Source organism: Dipodomys merriami, unplaced genomic scaffold (genome assembly GCF_024711535.1).
Source record: "Dipodomys merriami isolate MVZ:Mamm:240054 unplaced genomic scaffold, mDipMer1.0.p SCAF_3, whole genome shotgun sequence".
Taxonomy (NCBI): Eukaryota; Metazoa; Chordata; class Mammalia; order Rodentia; family Heteromyidae; genus Dipodomys; species Dipodomys merriami.
This window is the reverse complement of record NW_027204492.1, coordinates 115150785-115173319: the sequence shown is the minus strand read 5'-3', so window position 1 is coordinate 115173319 and position 22535 is coordinate 115150785. Positions and strand designations below refer to the sequence as shown.

The 22535-nt window shown below is 37.0% G+C and overlaps 1 protein-coding gene and 1 non-coding gene across 8 annotated transcripts in view; one reads left to right on the top strand and one right to left on the bottom strand.

The window, feature by feature from the left end:
* Positions 1 to 22535, top strand: part of Frmpd4 (FERM and PDZ domain containing 4) — a 493982-nt gene that overhangs the window by 175564 nt on the left and 295883 nt on the right. For 4 of the 7 annotated variants that reach the window (XM_070040876.1, XM_070040875.1, XM_070040877.1 and 1 more), the window contains exon 2: positions 2207 to 2303. The exons of the other annotated variants lie outside the window; for them this stretch is intronic. In XM_070040876.1, coding sequence (XP_069896977.1) covers positions 2287 to 2303 — 17 coding nt within the window. In that variant the 5' untranslated portion in view covers positions 2207 to 2286. The remainder of the gene's footprint in view (positions 1 to 2206; positions 2304 to 22535) is intronic. 7 annotated transcript variants of the gene reach the window in all.
* On the bottom strand, positions 8935 to 9039 carry LOC138840521 (U6 spliceosomal RNA). The gene has a single exon (XR_011376097.1). It is a non-coding gene; the product is annotated as a U6 spliceosomal RNA (small nuclear RNA).

Genomic DNA, 22535 nt, shown 5'->3' with positions numbered 1-22535 from the left:
TAGTGACTTGAAGTTTAACAGCACTGCTGTTTTGTTTTATATATCTTTACCTTCCTTGATGACATTCTCAGTACTTCCTGGCTTACTCATATAAAATTGGTATTTGTGTGTAGGTCTACAATACTCAAATTCAAGGATTTCTGAACCAGGCACAGGTGGGTCGCGCCTGTAATCCTAGCTATTCAGAAAGCTGAGATCTCAGGACTGCAGTTTGAAACCAGCTCATGCAGAAAAGGCCCTGTGAGATTCTTACTTCCAATTAACCACTCAAAAACAGGAAGTGGCACTGTGGCTCAAGTGGTAGAATGCTAGCCTTGAGCACAAAGAGGCTCAAGGACGGTGCCCAGGCACTGAATTCAAGCCCCAAAAACTGACCAAAAAATTATGCTTCATTCTCTTATCATTCCTGGGAACATAGGAAGTAAGATGTCAAACGTAGTCTTACCTATCAGTGTCAATGGTAAAAAGTTTATAGAGATTGCTTAACAAATTTGGACAGCAATCAAACCTGTCAATGGCAAATGGAATCCTCCCTGCATCCATTCTAAGAGTTAATTCCAATTTCCCTTACAATTCTTTGTCATAGACTGCAGGGTTTTTTGTTGTTTTGTTTTATCAGTCCTGGGGCTTGAACTCTTGAGCCACAGAGTCACTTTCATCTTATTCTGTTAATAATAATAATAACAACAATAATAATAATAGTCCCGCAAACATTCTGCCTGGGCTGGCTCCAAACTGCAATCCTAAAATCATAGCCTCCTGAGTAGCTGGGATTACAGGCAGGAACCACTGGTGAACAGTGAGACTGCAGTTTTATGGTCCCTCCTATGCTGTTTGTTATCAGGCTTGCCATTAGAGGTACATGGGGACCTAGGTCTTAGATTGCCAAGTACTGCTTTCAAATGATGACACAGTGTTGAGTAAACCATGAAAATTGTTAGCTATTCTATAAATGCCATTTTTCCCAGTGAATGTGAATAAAAGAGTTCAATACTTAGTATTTTTCAGACTCACCTAGTTACATGAGATGATATTTAGTTGTGAGGAAAATAGTCTGTAGACATCATCAAATAATAAAGACAAAGTGAATTTTGTCTTTATGTATTTAACTCAGAATGAGGAGAAGTTCTGGGAGCAAGTGCATGGTGGTTAACATTTGGGAGGAAACTAGTATTTGTTTGGAAAAGAAGATAAAGTGAGCCTTTTGGTATTTTATAAACCAACTAAGTTTTCAAAGACCCATGTCATTCTGGAGGATCTCTGGAAAAGCTTGAAGTTTTAGCTAAGAAACACACGTGAGAAGCTGCATTTGTGTCAAGTCACTTAGTATCTCTTCCCTTAGCAGGGAAAGGTCTATATAATTTCTCTTCACATAAATGCTTATATTTCATAGTTTCTTGGTACATAATTTGTGGGTCATTGTTTTGTGCATCTTGGAGTTCTGGGTTTGACATCCACATTGACTGTCAATGGGCTCCATTCCTTCCTGGCCAGTGTTAGTTGCTCCCCAACTTTCAGGGACTTACCTAAGTGACTGTTTGAATGGGGTCAGTGCTCAGTTCTTTGCTTGCCCATGACTGCACTCAAGGCATGTGTAGTCATGGTGCTGGGTTGAGTTGTACTTCTTTGTGGGAACATGGTGGCTTGAGGATTCGACTCTCTTTACTTCCCTTTTACCTCAGGAAACTACAAACTTCAACTTATTCATCAATTCCAGGCCTCCATATCTCAGCTTAGTTTAGTTTTTTGAGGATTTCTGTCTCTGATTTCAAGTTACATTTTTAAAATATCTGTAAAATAACCAGGTTGAGATGCTGCTATTTTAAGTTCTTCCAGCCTTCGATTCTATGGCTAGACCTATCGTTCAGGAAACCTTACCTTCCAAAAAATTTCTTTTGTCTTCAAAGGCATAAAATGATACCACTGAATTGCATCACTTTAAGGAGTTAAGCTAAAATATGAATCCAGAAGTAATGATACATAAAAGGGAAATATAATGTGAACATCTTTTTTTCTTCTGGCTAAGTTACAGTCCATCCGAATCAGAACTGATCCAGTATGGGGATTTTTGTATTTTGACACTAACAGAAAGGTCAAATTTGTTTTCCCATGTTGTTGTTGTTGTTGTTATTGTAATTATTATTATTATTGCTATTGTTTCTGGTCATTAACATACACCATTTACTGAGCATTTGTTATTTTTCAGGCACTCTGCTGTTTTATGAGACAGGCATTAGTGTCCCTACTTAAAGTTCAGGAAGCAGAGGCACAGAGCAGTTCAGTGGCATGAGGTCACACAGCTGGTAAGTGACAGATACAAGATTTGAACTCTCTTTGACTATAAATCTTTAGCTCTTAATTTTTGACCACTTTGGATTTTCGCTGCTTAACTATCGTTATGACTGTTCTTCTGTGTCTCCCAATAAAGCAAGTGAGCAGTACTTGATTCAGCGAACCTTTTTAACATGTCACTTTTCTAACATTTTAATTACTCATGAAAGGCCCAGGATCTTCAGAATTAATCAGAACTGGAAGCGCATACATGGTTTTTATTTTTTTTTCTGCTTTCATCCTTTAGTGGGGAAAAGACTATATAGAAAGAAAGAAATTGATTAATTATACAAAATTTTAGGCCTGTACACACAGTGAAGCCAAAGAGAAAATTCTTAGGGGAAGAATACAAAGCACCATACCTATGTGTCTCTTACCATATAAATAATAATCTATCAAAATGAACTCCTGGAAATGGAAACAATAAGAGGAAGAAAGAAACTCATAACCCCCAAACTGATTTTTGCCTCTGAATTTTGGCAAACTTCCTATATCAATGTAATGTGATACTCTATATCTGTGAATGTTCACTATTAATTCACTTTTAATGGCTGTGAACATTAACTATGCTCCAAGTGCTAAGGTAAGAAGGATGACAGTTATACAACAAACTTTTTTGTGTAGTGTTCACTTTAAGGTAGATATGAAACAAGATAATTTAGAAGGAATGAACTAGTATTTGTCTTCCATGTTATCATAATATAAAAGGAGGCATGAGCCAGGAATTGGTCGCTACCAATGGTAATTTTAGCTATTCAGGAGGCTGAGATCTGAGGCTTGCAGTTCAAAGCCAGCCTGTGCAGGAAAGTCTATGATGCTTAACTCCAATTAACTACCAAAAACTAGCATTGGAGTTGTGGCTCAAGTGGTCAAGTTTAGCCATGAGCAAAATAAAACTCAGGGACAGCACCCAGGCCCTGGATTCCAGCCTCAAGACTGGCACATACACACACCAAAACACATGTATGAAAACACACAGATATATTTCTATAAGCAATTGATAGTATTTATGATCGCTGTGCCAAGCAGTTCCCCCACTCCCACAGCCCTGTTTGGGAATCAAGACCCTATAAATAGGATGCAATATTAACCTCAATTAAGAAGTTCATGCATGGAAAAGTCAAATGCCTTTCTCATAGTTATGACTATTGGTGAAAGTGTAGAAAATTCAGGTCTAGACTTCATGACCCAGAACCAGTGTCTTCAAAGAGATCAGCCGTGGATGTAGAAACTCCAAGTTCAATGTCTCATGGAGAATTGGTTATGAATGACTCTGGAAGTGGGGATTTAAAAGAGCACCCAAGCTCAGCAAATACTTGAAAAAATAACTGAGGCAGAGCACAGAAAGAAGAGAAGTGGAGTGGAATGGTGCCAGGTCAGTCTGGTAGGAATTTGTTGTGAATGAAGGAATTATTGTTAAAAGATAGATGAGAGTCAGCTTGTAGAAGACCACAGAGGCCAAACTGAGCAAGCAAACTTCTATATAGGATTCACCATGTGCCCACTTAACAGGTATGGCCTCATGTTTTTCATCATAGTGAGGCTATGTGTCATTCTAGGCATTCTGTCTCATAGGCTGGGAAGCCAAGTACATAGAAGGACTTTTCGTGTCCAATTACCAAATAGTAGTAGGCAGAGCTGGGATTTGAATTAAGAAAGCCTGGTTGCAGAAACTATGATTTTAACTGCTTTTTTTTATTTGGAAGTGGAGTGATGTCGTCTGCGCTTAGGACTCAGAAGGATAGGATGGTCTCATGACAAGGAAAGGGAAAAGGAAAGAAGAATGGGAAGAGGAAGAGGAAAGGAAGGGAAGAAGAGATGAAGGGAAGGAAAGGGAAAGAAAAGAAAGGAGGGATGAGTGCCTGGAGGAGGAAAGGTCCACGAGGTTACTGTTAGTCTCCACATGAAAGACAGTTGACAGGCATGGTAAGATGAAATAGCAGTGTGACATGAGGCAGATCAATGAGACACGGACAGGATTGGGAGAGAGGAATTTAGGGCTCAAGGTGTGACCTTGTCTGTCACTGGTTGCCGAGTGACCTTGGGCTGATATATCAAGCTGTGTGCTTTGATTTCGCCATTCACAAAGAGGGCCTGTACAACAAAGCTGATTGCACAGTGTCAGCACCATCCATCTGGCTGGGCGAAGCACGATCAATGGAATTTCTGAGCCTGGAGCTTAGGAAAGAACTCATAGTTCTAAGTGTTCTTAGGAGTCACCTCCAGGGATATAAGAAGAGCAGACATTCAGAGGAGAAGAGAAACAAACACAGGAGAACTGATTAAAACAAACACACGCCTGCACTCAGAAGACATGAGGATTGATAATGAGATGACCTAGGAGTATAGTGCATTTTTCTACATCCATTGTTCCATCTGTTTTGTGATACATGAAGCTGATGCTGACCTACTTTTTTATATCATCTTTTTTGATCCTTTTTTTTACCTGTTCATGATTCATCATAAGATTACAGTTGCAACTTTTAATGACACTTCCTCGTTTTCTGCATTTGCTGCCTGTTTGAATGAAATGACATCAACAGTAAGACTTCACCAATAGTGTAATAGCTAATTAAGTTAATATGCAAAACTTAAAAAAAATTAAGATGCTATTATTTGATATTTTAGTCATGCATCCATCTCCTTGATTCAATTTGGATTTTTTTAAAAAGAAAACATAGTTCATCACTAAAATTAGAGCATAAATGGCTTCTCCAAATGCTTTTTTTTATTTCATTCTGTAGTCCCTTAGTATGTATCACTAGTAATCTGTCTAGGCTCTTGCCTTAAAGCTCACTTGAGGATGCATTGCCATTCAAGCAAGTAAACACACCGAGAAGCCTTGCACAATGGAGAGATACCTCAGTGATAGAGCAGATGCTTATATGCAAATCCATGAGAGGTCCTTGCTGAAGGCCTCCTTGGGGACTACTAAGGCGCACAGATGTTGGGGGCATTACAAATCATCAGAAATATTTCTCCCAATTCTGTTTCCTTCCCAAGATGTTTTCTTCAGTAAATGCTTGTATTTCTCACCCTTTTCTCTTTCTGTCACCACACTCTTGAATACATGTTATCTATTGGTAGCATAGTCTAACTCTTCTATCGTCTTACTTGTATCACCTCCTACAGACCATAACAAAACTAACCCCTTAAGCTGGACTCTGGTGACTCATGCCTGTAATCCTAACTACTCAGGTGGCTGACATCTGAGGATCTTGCTTTGAAACCAGCCTGTACAGATAAGTCTATGAGACTCATCTCTAATTAACTAGCAAAAATCTAGAAGTAGATAGTGGTAGAACACCACTTTTTCCCCTTCTTTATTGTTATTACAAAGGTGATATACAGACCGGTTATGGTGACATAAGTCAGGTAAAGAGTATATTTCTTTTTGGACAATGTCATCCCCTTCCTCACTCTCTTCCAAGTTTTCCATCCTGTCCCTATCCACATGTTGTATAGTTCATTTTCCACATAGTGTCCAGTGAATACCACTGCTGCATTTGTTCATCCTTTGTCCCACCTTTTTTGTGCCTCCTCTTATCCTCCCAAAGACAGATAAATGAACAAACAAGACAAACAGAGAAGTAAACAAAACAAGAAACAACAAAGAAAAACTTCTTACTTCCATTTCCTGAAGTTCATTTCAATAAATATTATTTTATATGACCAGATGCACATAGGTATTGTGTCGTTATGTTCCTCTCCTAAGAGTATCCTCCTTTAGAACACCAGTCTTGAGTTTGAAAAAAATTTAAGGGATAATTCCCAGGCCCTCAGTTCACCCAGGTACCAGCACACAGAGACACAGACACAGACACACAGACACACAGACACAGACATAGACACAGGCACAAACACAAACACACACATACATAGAAACAGAAGGGAACTGAAAGGAAGGGTGCTTTTTCTTGTTTACTATCACTAGGATAGAAGAGGAGGAAATTTTATGCTTTCTTCCTGTCACAAGAATATTGATTTCCTAATGCTAATTATTGAAATAGAATGGAGCCTTATCCAATAAATCATGCGTAGCAGAGTCTTAGCCAAAGAGCATGCATTTATCTTTTTATAATTTATACAGTTTCACTGACCTTTCGCTAGTGTGCTAACTTCCTTTGAAGTCTGTTTCTGACTTAAATATGAATTAAATATATACATGTTTACTTAAAATACTCATACATGCAAGTGCTAAATGTGTACAATTACTAGTAGTCTTCAGGTATAGCATACTGGGTAAAGGAGGTAAATCTAACTTTGAAAATTTTCTTGGCTCCATCCTGTACCCCTTCCTAGGTCCATGCAAAGCCTGGAAAAATAATAATCAAAATTCCTTTGAGGGTTTGATTTGTAATAGAGATAAGTTAAACCTTGTTTCAAAGACATCCACAGAATGTCAGTTATAATCCCAATGGGCATCTGGTGAATATTTTGATGATGAATGTGTGGATGGATAATGGATCGGTGAAGGCCTAGGTGGATGGGTAAAGGCCTAAGTGAATGGGTGACATCTTCAATGATGAGAGTAAGATGCATGGAGATGTACAAGTGGGCATACATTTCAGATCTGATTTAGTCTGTTTGAGAAGATACTTCCTTTTCTTCTAGAAAATTCACTTCTAGCCCTCCCACCAAATTCAGGAAGGTCAAGTTTCCCATGACTTCCATCTAGGTGGGGTGATGGCGGGCTTCCTTGTAGAGATTCTTTTCTTCTGGGGTCCAGTCATGGGGCCTGAACTCTGGGCCTGGGCGCTGCCCTTCAGCTCTTCAGCTCAAGGCTAGCACTCTACCACTTGAGACACAGCACCACTTCCAGCTTTATTTTCCTGCTTATGTGGTGCTAAGGAATCGAACCCAGGGCCTCATGCATGCAAGGCAAGCGCTCTACCACTGAGCCACCTTCCCAGTCCTTGTTTGAACTGTTGACTGGAGCTAATGAAAATGAATAGTTGGAGAACTGGGGAATTTTCCATGTTGCTGCTTTTGGTTATCCATTTATTGGCAATTCCTCATAGCCAGCCCTACATTTTGTGAAATGTGGGATACTTGGAGGAGTGCTAGCAAATCTGTCACTTAAACAATTTGGTTTGATTTTCTTAATTGTGTATTTTATTGAATGCTAAATCTATTGCCATCTTATGAAATACTATTAATCTTCCTAGCTCTTTAAAATACAAAAATATATTGTATAGTTAGGGCTTAGAAATTTGACAAAGAGCCCCAAAATAACGTCCTCTCTTAATTTAGAAAACTATTACTAACTGGCAAAGAGTGTAGCTAAGTGTTAGAATGTTTGCCTAGTTTCCATGAAGCCTTGTGTTCAATCTTCAGCACCACAAAACAAAATCAAGAACTACAAAACCCAAAGAGTATTATTTAAGCTACAATATGAAAAAAGGATACATCTTCACTGTTTCTATTGAGCACTGGAATGTAATATTGCCTCTGAAATAATTGTTCATAAAATTTTTAAATAGATAAATCTTCATATATATGTATTTTAAGGGGAAATATTTAATAAAGATGGATGTGGTGGCTCATGCTTTATTCCTAGCTATTCAGGAAGCTGAGATCAGAGAATTAAAATGCATAGCTAGCATGGGTAGAAAAGTCAGTGAGGCTGCGTCTCCAATTAACCAGCAAAACACCAGATTGTAGGCCTTGCTCAAGTAGTAGAACATCAGCCATGAATGAAAAAACTGAGCTGCAGTTCCACATACTGAGTTCAAGCCCTAAGTACAGGTACAAAAAGAAAAGCTTAATATAATTGACCTGAAGTACTCAAATTTTAAAGCCAGTTGTAGAAAAACAAAGCAGTAGGCAATGATTTAGTATGCTATTAGAATGACAAGATGAGGGCTAATGGAAGTTATTGTTAAAGGAAATAGCATTATGATTAATCAGGAGGATAGGAGGAGGATGTTTTACAGAAAAAAATATGAGTTTGTATTGGAATTCTTTTTGTAATGTTTTTAACGCAGGGTCCAACTATATTGTCCAGGCCAACTTTGAACTTTCAATCCATCTGGCTCAGCTTCCTTACTGCTGAGGTTAAAGTCATGTGCTATACCACATCCATAGAAAGTTGCATTGGAATTATATCAGTAAAGGAGAGAAGAAGAAAGCCTTATGTGAAATTTTTGTAGAGATAGTTTACTGAATTTAGATAAGCCTGTGAGCAACATGGCTTTATGGAGGCTTGAGTCTACGTTCAGGCTCCTCAATTGAGCTTACGTTCCTGCCAAATCCTTGGCAAAATTACAGTTTATTTGTTTATATTTCTATATCTGTAAGAATATGCACTTTGGAGAACAGTTCTGTAGATGATCAATAATGACAGAAGTGTATCCCCTTTTTCTATTTCAGCATATATCCTGTACATGCTCTGCTAGTTTTGATACCATTTGTAAATATTTTGGAGTCTGCTACTTAGTGCTGTCACAGAGGGGTTACAATTACATAGGCAAGTAATGAGTACATTTATTTTGAACAATGTCACCCCTTCCTCAATTTCTTCTAAATTTCCCCCTCTCAGCCCTCCTCCCCCCAAGTTGTATAGTTCATTTCCAACATAGTGTTGTCTAGTAAGTATCACTGAAAAATGTGGAACACTTCTTGAATTTGTGTGTCATCCTCGGACAGAGGTGATGCTAATTTTCCCAGTGTCATTCCAGTTTTAGTATATGTGCTGCCAAAGTGAACGTGACAATTGCATTTTTAATCTCCAGTCATCTTGGTTTACCTCTTTTATTAGCTGAGAAAAGAGTAACAGTTCTATCAATTTTTTCCTTTTGTTTAAAGTTGTTTTGGTTTAAATCATGACATTTAGTGATTCAGATCGGTGTTTGTGTTATTTCTTTGACTAATAACAATAGATCTTTCTGTTGAAAATATTACATCTTTAGATTTTTGTAGGCTGGGGTGTAGGCAGGACTTTCAGTTTGCTAGCCAAGCTCTCGACTACTTGAACCACGCCCCAACTCCCCCAAATCTTAAGTCTTAAAGAGACTTTTGAAATTAATTCATAACAGTAGAATTGGCATTTAAAAATAGAATATGACATTATGTGGAATCTATTATCCAATATTCTGAGACAAGTAGTTAACATAAGTAATATTTTTCACTGCTTTAAAAGTATATAATTTTCTTTTCATGTAATTAATTGGGGGTAGTTTTGATAGTGTAGTGATTCAGCCTAAATGGAAATATTCTCTTGGATCATAGACTCCAATGGAGGTAAACCTACTTTCTCTAGGTTTGGACACTGAAAAAATTAATATTCATTCTAGAAAAATATATCCTAGCTTTAAAAAATATGTTTTCACTGATCCAACCAAGACACATTCTTGAAAATATGTTTTTAATATTTTATTGTATTTTGTGTCCATGTATTACAAGAATAATTTAATTATTTAGCTTTTAAAAATCTATAATTTTCAAAGAACCTTATAAAATGGGTACATTTACATCCAACATTAGTTAATTTATACATGTGAATATATAAAGGATGCTTTGGAAGAAATATTAATAAAAATTAATAAATGGTAGCTAGTATTAGATAAATTTGTATTCTTCCTCATATTTTAAAGAAGTTCCAAAACATTGAATTTTTCATTCTAATCTAATATCAGTATATTTAAACTGTTAGCATTTAGTTTATGAAAGAGGGAATATGTCTGGGGGCATGGCTCAAGTCTTAGAGTTCCTGCCTAGTAATTGCAAGGCCTGAGTTCAAACCCCGGTACTACCAAAGTGGAAATAATTATTTTAAAGTAGTAAGCTGGGAGCCAGTGACTCAAACTTATAATTCTAGCTACTCAGGAGACTGAGACCTGGAGGGTAATTATTGTCTGAAGTCATACCAACAAAAATGTCCTTGAGACTTCATTCACAATGGACTAGCAAAATGTCAGACTGGATATGTGACACCAAGTTTTGGAATGCCAGCTGGGCAAGCAAACTGAATGAGAGCATGAGGCTCTCATTCAGACTTCAAGCTACAATACACAAATGCACATATATGCACACACAAGCATACCCAATAAAATAGTGACAGCTATCCAAGTGGCTCAAGTAGTAAAGTGCTTTCTTAGCAAGCATGACACCATTAGTTTAAACCTTTGTACTGCCAAAAAGTAGCATACAGAATATTATAATGAAATATGCCAAACATTATTTTTTATTTTGTGTTTAAATATTTATTGCATTATAGTGTATATATAGATAATTCATATGTATTTCATTTTTTTCCATGCTAAACTATGTTATTTAAGTCAACACTATAATTTTTCATTTGAAGCAGTATTTTGTAAGCAGACAAACACATACATGGCTATTGTTTTTATGAATACTTACTTAGAGGAAACATTAAAGATTGGTTTCACTCAATTAAACCCACAAGGCCTGATAATACAAGTTATTTCTTTAGCATCACTTAAGAATATTTACAGACCTTTATATTTTATGAGCAGCAACCAAGATTTGAAATGAAATTGTAGATTTTTCATTGAGGTTTGATTTCCCACAGCTGATGCCTCTGGAGGCTTGGGACATTGTAGTTGCTAAAGTCAAACTCTGAGTTTTCTTAAGCCATAAAGAAAGGAAAATAGAAAAGAAGCATTCATTACTTACCCTTGCTCATCTGCCTTATTATTTTTATAAGTGTGAGGGAAGCAGAGAACTAGGACATTTTGAGATCCTATCTGTCATGCTTGGAATAGATAAAATTGAGATCTGTGGGAGTTAAGTCATACCCACAGGAAGAGTACAGAGGGGGACCCCAGCAATACCCCATGGAGTAAGAACTCAAGACATCTACCCTAGGACTTCTCTTTATAATACGTAGATATTTCAGAGTGGGAGGGGGAAACATCTTGAATGAGCCTTCAGTGTCTACAAGACCTCAGAAAAAATCATTTTCTAAAACATTCCGGATCATGAACTAAGCTAAATAAAACACAACTGAAGAATGCAGTTCTCTCAGATTCAGGATGCCCTGAATCCAGCATGTTTTTCAGTGGATTGAGAACAGTTAGGGTGTTCTGACCCTCCTGTCTTTTCATAGGTCAATAGGAAACAGTTTAATATGAAAAAAGGCAAAACAGAAAAGAAAATTGCGATTGAATGAAAGGAAAAGAGACATTTGTGAAAGTCTGTCAAACAAACCCCAAATTGCCAACCATGATGCAGATCACCGTGCTTAGTGACAGATAACCCAAAGCAAGGGGCCTCTGGAAGTAAGCCCTCTGCAATCATGAAGCAGGTGAGAAAGGTCCAGTCAGTGCCCCAGAAAGAGTAGAACCTGGAAAGCAAGTGCCCCTATCCTCATGTTAGAAGAAGGTACTCAGATAAACCATGTGTGCAGAAGGCAATACAGGCTAGGGGGGTGAGCAAGTTAGAGGGAAGATAGCTGCTGGATGTTAGCTGTGCACAGATTCTGTCAGGTAAAGAAAAATAATTGCAAAAAAGGCAGAATTACCACAAACATCCACATCTGTGACTCAACGGGCTCCCAGCAAGCCAAATGGAGACGTCTTGTTTTGTACTGAAAATGGTCAGGAGGCTAAAGAGTCTTGTAATCCTCCTGTGTTATGAAAAGTCAGTCTTCTGGGGTACGAAGGTGTGGATCTTGGAAGCCAGTTCCAGAATCCTTCAGAGCCAGCCCCAAGTATCAAACAGCCAAAGTGTCAGGGCAGACAATGACAATGACGAAAGGCAGGAAGTTACTATGCAGCCAAGTTGACATTGACATGAGAACGTAGAAGAGAGACATTTTGGAATCTGCAGTGAGACATCTTGAAACAGGAAACTTGACTGGGAGATCTCAACCAGAAGCAAAAATAGAGAAGCAAAAAGTGCACAGCATATTTCATTATAAAACTCTATTTGACTATAGGAATTACAGCAGAGAAGGGAAATGTTTTGTTTTCCTAATAGGTCATTAATAACATTTTGTGCAAGTACTGGGGCTTGAACTCAGGGACTGGGCACTGTTCCTTAGCTATTTTGCTCAAGGCCGTTCCTCTACCAATTGTGCCACATCTCAAATCCTAGTTTTCTTGCTGGTTAATTGGCAATCTCATGGACTTTCCTGCCCAGTCTGGCTTCAAACCTCAATCCTCAGATTTCAACCTTCTGAGTAGCTTGGATTAGAACATGAACAAATGGTAAATATCTAATAATATAATTTATATAATATATAAATATATAATATATGACACAACTAAGAAACATGGAGCGGATACAGGGAAATTTTAGAATATGAATTTCTTCATGTTTCTGAGTCATGAGTAAAAAGGCACTGCCTAAAATGAATACATTAAGCAATAGAGTCCCAAGTTACAAGTACAATATTTAAAAATACAAATCATCTGAGAAACATAAAATACAATATATCAAAGAAAAATTAAGGAGAGGAGTAAAAATGAAGGCTAAGAAGAAGCACGCAGAATATAATACTTCCATGCTGTAGGCATGTAATAAATTCTATATGTTCTTTCTCCTGCTTAAGAAAAGACAAAGCATACGTCTATTTATTTCTCTTATAGTACAAAGGAAATAGACCCTGTCTTAAAATTAATAATGTATAAAACATGTTTATGTATATAATATACGTATGAAAGTAACAACTAGGAGAGCTGAAAGATTGACTAAAATATTATATCTAAATTGTCAAGAACAAAGCAGAAGGAAATCAGGCCATGTTGCTGTAGGACTACATACTAGCAGATAGAAAAGGAAGTGCTTTCCTCTTTGTTCCTTAATCTCTTGGTTCTATAGGATTTGACCTTCTATTTTTTTCTTTTTTTTGTATATATTTTTATTGTAAAAATACTGTAAGGAAGGGTTACAGTTATATGAGTAAGGTAATGAGTACATTTCCTATCGAGTGTTGTTACTTCCTACTTTGTTTTTCCCCTACCATCTCTTCCCTCTCCACCTCCCTAACTTCTCCCTCCTGATCCCCCAATGTTGTAAAGTTCATTTTCAACATAGTGGCTTGTACATGTCATTGACCTTCTATTTTTAATAACCTATGTGATTTTTATAATTAAAAAAAAGATTAGAGAATTTCCCCCCAATTCTCAGCCTTCAAAGTTATTTTAATGAGTACATTGCTTTGTAAGTGCAAAACTTCTAACCTATTTTTTTTGCCAGATTTCAGAAGATAAGCCAGCAGATATGTTTGTGAGAATTGTTCATAGAGATCTAACATGTGCTTTGGCCATGGTGACCTCATCTTTATTGAGAAGGAAAGTTGTTTTAGAAATAACATTAGTGGGCCTAGATAAATTGTGTCATATTTAATTAAATTTTCAAAATGTTTCTGATTAAAACTAACCTGGACTATAAGTTGCAACAGGTTGGACATTTCAAATTAACTTTGTAATATGTTAAAAAGAAAACGGGTCAAAAGACAGGAAATGAAAACTGGAGGTAAGGAAAATATCAAAGTAGAAAAAGTTCGTGGAAAATGCTTTTTGAATGAGTGCTCTTCAATTTAGTGATTAAACCTTTATTAGAGGGTATAGTCATGACAGGACAAGATGTACTCTAAGTAGAAGAGGGCAGGAAATGAGAGAGAACATTTGAAGAAAACGTATTTACCTCAGATTTGATAATGCTATATAGTTCATTCTAGAGGGCATTGTCAAATGGAGAGTCCTCTCAACTGTTCCCCCTGGTTCACTGGCAGCCATTGGCCAGCACAAATCCACAAAGCAATGGATTTAGCCATTTGTAGAGGCTGTGTTTCATCCCTCAGATAATTTTTCTATCTCTGCATGGTGTCTCTCCATCTTAGCACGTGATCAGCTACCACTCTGACATCCAGTTATTATTCATCTAATAGACATTCTTCCGTAAAGAGTGACTTATCCCTTGTGGAAGGCTAGAAACCAATTATACTGGACTCATCATCTGAAGCTCAAAATGACTGGGTTGCTATTCAGAAAGTTATTCAGAGAGAAGTTTACTATCAAGTTAATGACCTTGAAGCTTCAGTGTTCTACACTTGCATAAGCTCCTTATAAGACCTTGGGTCTAATTTAATTTCACATTCATCATTTTATATTCTTTCCTTTAATAAGGTCTCACCCAAAACTATATAAGCATCAGGTCCTGAAAATCTTCAATAGCAGTTGGTTCCAGCTTTCTATCATTATATGTAACTGTATTTGTTTATGTCTCTGGAAAAAATAGCAAATTTTAAAAACTAAGGTTTGTTTTTGTAACAGAAGGCTACAGTTAGTTAAAAAGTGTGGTCGAGTTAATGAGAATAGAGATTGCTATTCACTAAATACTCATTTTACCCATGTATGAGTCTCAACAGGACTGTATTTAACATTCATGACACTCCTGGGCAAAGACACTATTACCATTACTGTTCATAGGAGGGAGTGGAACTTCAGAGAGGTTAAAGAAACTTGCCAAGGCCATATTTGTAGTAAGTGGTAAAGCCAGAACACTTTGCTTTTACTTATAATTAACTACTAAAATTTCTAAATGATCACCTATCTTGAACTCAACTAAAGAATAATTAGGATCAATTCTCAAGTAGCCCCAACACATGTGTTCTAATCCAAGTTCATTACCTATATTCCATATTCCCTGATGGAGCCATCACTCACTTCTGTGTGGAGGGCCAGAGTTAAGAGTAGCTAGGCTGGAGTATCTGGTAGCCATGGTCTCAGAGTGGGTAGGCAGGTATAGCTAGCTGCCCCTTACCCCTGAGGAAGAAGGTTTTAGCTTCCAGCTTGGTGGAGTGTGACTGTCATGCTTTGTGTCAATCTCGTTCACACAGTTCAGGAGTACCTGCCATTTTGAACAAGTATGCATATCCCTGAACCAAATGGGAGAGAGCATGCATGTGGGTTTACTTGCCTTTCCTACAACCAGTTCTGCAACAAAGATTTCCTAGTATCTGGGACTATAAAGGTAATCCTGAGCCAAGATTTGCTCCAGTATGGCTTTGTTACTTTATTGAAAACCTTGCCTGGCTTCTTAGATCCAAATAAGACAATTTGGTCTTTTGCAAATTTGGTTCATCGTGATTATTATTTTTTTCCCAAGAAGCTGTATAACCAGTCATATAAATTGTTCAGCTGAAAATCACATTAAGTGATGAAAGAAAATTTTGTCAAGAAGTAGAAAAAAATCTATCCAAAGATGTCAAGTGGCAGAATAAGATGTCATTGCCTCTCCTTTCCCTACTGAAGGAACAGAGATGAGAATGCAGTGTGAGAAAAGCTGGCTGCGGAAGATATTAGCAAATCTCAATGTATGCAGTGTGTAAATATTTTGGATTCTTGTTAAATGAAAAGGCATTTGGATAATTTGTGGTATGGGTAGCATGATATTCTTCCTCTAAAGGTGAGGTAAGGGAATGTTTTTTTTCTTTTTCTTCTTCCTAGCAAGGCATATGTATTTAGTATCTTACAAGTATATTTCATCTACTGAGATTTGTATATGCCATGGGAACACTTTAAATATACCAGCAAATACCTCATATATGCTTAAAACACATTCTATAGTAACTGCACAGTTTTAAAGAAAGTGATGTTAATGGAAAATGTTATTATTTGGTGCCTGGGGAAAGTGAATGAATGAATGAATGAATGAATGAGTGAATAGATGGATTTTCTTCTAGAACAAAAGAGATTTTCAAGGTGGTGGTTATGTATAGGTGAACTATCTGGCTCTTCCTTGCTAGTTTTCTTTGGAATAAAATCTTATTTGCCCTCCATTACGAAGGAATCCATAACTGGGTCTGTGTGTTAAGAAGAAAAGATCAAAGCCAATGTATATGATAGCTACATAAATGGGTAGATGGATAGATGATGGATGCACACGCACTCCAATCATTTGTATTTGAGTATGAGGTGCATGTATACAATGGACTGAATGTTTGGTTCCTCTCCATGTGTATATGTTGAAACCCTGATCACCGTGCGATAATGTTAGGTGTTATGAGGAGTTAGCTAGGTCCTGACAGTGGAGTCATGAGTATTCACAGCACCCTTATATAAGGAACCTCAGAGAACTCTTTCTGTTCTCTTTGTGCCATGTGAGGACACAGTGAGCTAGTAGCTGTGTTTAAAGCAGAAGCAATCTCTCACTAGACACTGGCCATGCTGGCACCTTTCCTTGGAGTTCTCAGGTTCCAGAATTATGAGAAATAAATGATCATTGTTTAATGTTCCCACTATGGTAATTTGTTATAGCAGCCTGGACTGACAAGGCAATATGTGTTGTGTCACGTTAAGTTACTGACTCCTTTTACATATACCTCAGTCAAAACAAGCTAAAATATCTGCCCTGTATAAAAGCATTAAGGCCCCCAACACATTTTTTTATTTCTATACAGATAAAAATGATAGTACTTCTGGGAATATTTATAATTATCTCTTAGTTTCAAAGGAAAAATCATGGGTCTTATTTACAAAAACATAGAATTCCTTAAAATAAACTTTCATAATATCTAAAATGCTATCAACAGTGAAAAGGAAGCCTACAAAATGGACAAAAAGAATCTGAATAACATACATCTGCTAAGAGATAGATATCTAGTATATATTGAAATTTACTATAACTCAATCACAAAAGTAAAAACCAGCCTGATTACAAATGAACAAAGGACCCTAGAAAGAGTCCTTTCTCCAAAAAAGAGATATACAAATGGCCAATCAGCACACAAAATGATGTTCAGTGTCACTCATCATTAGGGAAGCATATATCAATGATATACTATTTTATAGCCTTTAGAATAGATATCATCACAACAATAGGAAAGAAGTGTTGATGAGGATATGGAGAACTTGGATCCTTGTGTGTTGGTGGTGGTAATGTAAAGTGATGTATCCTGATAGAAAATGCTGTGGCAATATCTCCAAAAATTAAATAAAGATTTTTCTATATGATCTAGTAATTCCACTTCCGAGTATATATCAGGAAAGAAGTGAAATCAGAGTTGGAAACAGTCATTTGTATATGCATCCCAAATGTCTATCAACAGATAGCTAGATAAACATGATTTATTTTATCTATGCAATGAAATATGTTAATGATGATTGCCAGAGAATGGAGGGATGGCATGTGAAGAGTTACTTTATCCTAGGACAGATTTTAAGTTTGGGAGAGGAAAAACTTCTGGAACTAGATGGTAATAATTGTTGTACAACAGTATGTATGTAGTAAATTTTACAGAACAGTAATTTAAAATGGTAAATTTTGTTATGTACTTTTTATCACAATAAACAAAAATAGAAAGAGAGTTGGTATGTAAAATGCATTATTTTTCCCTGGATACTTTGCTGCAAAGAGATAATACTAAGATATATTTTTTTAAGTCCCTGGTGAGTTTATCTTTAGAAAACCAACAGGTACAGTAGTTCAATAGCAACTGTCTATAGTATTTGGTCGCTTCTCTGAAAGGAGTTTTTACTTACCACAATTTAAATTTCAGAGAAAAAAGATGATGGAAACAGAAAAAGAATTCCATTGTAACACTTAGGGCAAAGAAAAGGCATGACTTTAAAAATTCAGTGCTGGATGTATGTTAGCACAAGCAAGTGAATATCTACTGAAAATATTCAGATAGCCCTTATTTGGGTCCTTCCTTGCAATTTGATTTGGCTCCACTCTGGATGTCATTTCTATAAGTTTTTAAAACCATATTTTTAAACAACATTACTTCTGTAATTGCAATAATCTATACTACAAAGCTTTCCCTGAAGGAAACCATTGTTTTTTTTTAAATTTTGTTTGGTTTTGTTTTTTAATTTAAACAAGGGTACAGAAGGCTAGAAGCTATTGTCAATGCTAGCTGGAGAGAATGTGATGTCAGTTTCCATGATGTGACTGCTGGTAGATCTATTAATAGCCCAGAGTTGATTTTTGGCCATTGATTTATTGAATTTAAAAAGCTGTAAAAATAAATGAATAAAATTAACAGTTAAAAACTCAGGGCATATTTCTCAATTATTTTTCCTAATGAGTATTTAATATATAGAGGGGCATAGGTGCATACATATGCCATGTAATTTAAATATCATAATTAGAATTTAAATTTTGCTTTCAGGTTTTTTCTGATTGAAACTGAATCTTAGTAGCACTTACCTTCATTCATCTTTTAGCCATTCTGATTCTTTTCAATGAAATATTCCTGTGTTCTCAGCAAAGTGCCACAATTCTGTAAAAGGTAGGGTTAGAGGAGGAGCCAGTTTACTTTCTTATGTAATTAGGTAGAGTTTGTTTGTTGGAGGAGGGTAAGGCTGGAGACTCTCAAGGTCTCATGTCTAACAACACTAAAATATCTGCTTCATCTCATAATGACCACAATCAAGCCAGGAATTGGATCAATTAGCTAATTCAGAAATTTAAGTTTACACTTAACCCATATATATATATATACATATATGTATATATATACGATATATATATACATAAGATATATATATCTTATGTATATGGATTTCTTATATATATATATATATATATATATATATATATATATATATATATATATATATATATATATATAATCTTGGGGCTTAAACACAGGGCCTGTCCTGCCTGGGCTGGTCTTGATCAGTGATTCTCCAATCTCAGCCTCCTGAGTAGGTACGATTATACGCATGAGCCACTGGTGCCTGGCTACTCTTTTTTTAAATATTTGGATAATGTATTTTGATGGTTCAACTTTTGCTTTGCTTTTGTTTTTGCTTTTTTTCCCTTTCCCTGGCAGACTTATTAGGTTTTATTGCAAACATGATGGTCCATGTGTATTCTCTACCATTAGCTCTTGTTCCACCAAGGAACTGAGTAGCAAATTGGATGTTAACTGCTATTAAGCATGTATGCCTCAGTGAGGGTAAGTTCATGTAGTTCTGTTCTCAATGGCGGGGACTAGGGGACATTGAGACCACACTCCAGTAATTATAAAATTGTGCTAGATTTGCCCAGTCAGTGAGCTGAGCTGAAAAATACACAATTCATTTGGAGCCTATAGGGATAGATTAATAGAAGGCAACTGTACACATATAAAATTGGCAAGTTGAAAACTTTTAGCTTATTTGCGGTATCAAAACTATGTCAAAACAATGAAGAAAAAAAAAAGATCCCTGTGTCATCTCCACAGGACTCAAATGCCAGTGGTAAACAAGTCTGAGTCACAACTGGTCCCCAGCGTCCTGAAATGTTGAGAGGAGTCATCCAAGCCAGCCTGATAAAAATTCCTTTTCATCTTCCAACAAATAAAATAGCTATAACATATTACCATGCTCTGCTTAATTGCTGACATTTCTTTACTAGTTTAAAACTGGCTGATTGTCAAAGCCTCAGCCCACGCTACATATCCCTCCGCAGAGACAGTGACCACATCTTTGGGGGAAAAAATGAGTTCCAAAAGTGAGTATATTAAAGAATCATTTTGTGCTCGAACAATATAGTATTCTGACAGTTATACGTCTACTTTATATATTTGTGTATTTATCTAATCATTTGGGAGAAAATCAGAGATAGCTGTTTGACTCTTCAGCCAAAGTCTCAAGTAGATGAAAAGAGAAAATCTGAATTTTGAACTCCTTGAACTCCACAGACCTAAATGGGCTCCGAGGCTTTGGAGAATGATCACAGAAGCCACTTAATATCACTCTAGTTTTGTCAGCTTAGAGTCATTAAAAGGAGATGAAATTTCTCGGGGGAGGGGGAGAGGGGCGGGGAATGAGCCAGTGCAGTGTAATAGCGAGGTATAAATGACCTTATCTAACAAAATAATGCAAACCGGGTCTTCCTTGAACTATGACAGACCGTGCAATCTGATGGTGCTGCTTTCTTTCTTGGCCATGTTACATTCTGAAGAATGTTTATGTACTGCTTATGAGAATGCTTTTTATACATAACCAGAGCAATGAAATTTCAGTTGGAATATTAAGGAAAGCTTCTCTGTACAAATACCCAAGCAAAAGATGGTTGAGGACATAATGGTTTTGCATCATTGGGGAAAAGGTGCAGATGGGAACTGCCCTCACCTCTGTGACAATTTGAAAGTTATATGCAGAAGAGCAGGCAGGTGAACAAACTGCTAGACTTCGCTAGGAATATCATTCCATCTGGTTTCTTGTACTATGTGACTGGTTGGCTTTGGCTGTTTGCAGGGAACAGAGCTAAACAAAACTGGCTAAATGTAAATTGAACAAAGTGAGCTTTTCATTTTTATTGTTTTTTATAAAAGTGATGTACGGAGGGGTTAGAGTTACATAAGGTAGGTAAAGAATACATTTCTTTTGGGACCATGTCACCCCTTCCCTCGCTCTCTCCCAGCTTTTCCCTCCCATCGTCACTCATAATTTGTATAGCTCATTTTCAGCATAGCGTCTAGTGAATATCACTGTTGCAGTTATTCATCTTTGTCTCTCCTTTTCTGTATCCCCCCTACCATCTGAAAGACAGATAAATGAACAAACAAGGCAAGAAGAAAAACAAAAAGAAAAGCAGCAACTAATTAAAAAAACCTCTTGTTTCCATTTCCTGGAGTTCATTTCAATAAATATTCTTTTATATGATCAAGTACACAGGCTTGACATTTTTGTGTTCCCTTCCTAAGAGTATCCTCCTTTGGTGTCACTGTGTGTGAATACCTAGTGTCCTGTACAGTTTATCATGTCCTAGGGTATTTTACATATAGCTTTGGCAAATGCCATTTGTGTCTCTGAGCTTGGCTTACCTCACTTAACATGATTTGTTCTAGGTCCATCCATTTTCTTGCAAATGACATAATGTTATTCATCCTAATGGCTGTGTAAAATTCCATTGTGTATAGGTACCACAGTTTTTTGGATCCATTCATCTATGGTAGGGCTTCTGGGCTGCTTCTATAACTTGGCTATTGTGAATAGTGCAGGAATGAATATGGATACACAAGTGTATTTACAGAATCCTGCCTTGTGATGTTTTGGGTAGATGCCCAGGAGAAACACAATGACTTTCAATACTTTGAGACCAAGGATACTTTTCAATGTCCAGCTGACACTAAGTTTGTTTCCTAGGACTATTATAACATACTGAATGCCTCAAAACTACAGACGTGTATTCTTTCAAAAGTCTATAGACTTTAAGTCCTAAACTAAGATTTTGGGAAGATCGTGGTCTCTCTGAATGTTCGACAGGTAAATCTTTCCTTGTCTGTGGCTCCAGGTATTTCTTCGCAAATGGCTGCCCAGCTCTGATTTCTACCTCTGTCTTTACCTGTTTTTTTTTTTCCCCTGAGGCTACTCATATATGACTTTGTCTCCTTTTGTCATTAGGATTACAGCCCAGCCAATTAACACAAAATAATTTCAACTCAAGATCCTGAATCACACCTTTTTGTTTTGCAATCAGCTGGATAGAAGCCAGGGCCTCAAGCATGCTAAGCAAAGCACTCTACCACTGAGTTATACATCCAAGTCCCTAATTATACCATCAAATATCCCTTTAAAAAGTGAAGTCACATTCACAGGTACTAGAAGTTGGGTCATGGATATATCATGTTGGAGGCCACAATGTAACCCACTATAGATAGAAGATCACTCAGGGAATCTTCTCTGGGGTCCTTAAAATATACGGAGATAAGGACTGTCATTCAAAAACCTTATCCTTTGTTTGCCCTACCATCCCTTTCCTCCTCGCCTCCCCAACTCCTCCCTCCCCTCTCCTACCCCCGCAAGTTGTAAACTTTGTTTTCAACATAATGTCTTGTACATCTCATTGTTACAATGGGTTATCCTGCATCCTTATTTCAGCATTTTGTTATTTCCCTACAAGCAAATTTATTTTATTCTATTAAAATACTTGCCTCACCATTGGTATAATTCCTAAGGCAGTGCATCATATAACCACCCAATGTTTATATCTCTCTCTGAGTCCTGTGACAGACAGGGCTCTAGGGGCAGGTATCAGCAATGACCACAGCAGAGAGAGTATAGCTCAGCTATTAACTAACATAATGATAATAGGAGACGCTAGAAAATTTTCACTTCTCTTCAGCAGCACTGGAGGAAAGAAAGGAAAAGAGGAGTTAAGACCTGGATGAGGAATGAATGAGCTCCTTTTAAGTCACCACCAGAAACCTGGCCTGCCACCCATTATTTCCATGGCCCAGGTTGCCAGTGCTTTTGATGGGTTCACAGTGTTCCAGAAGCCAGGGCGCTGACCAAATG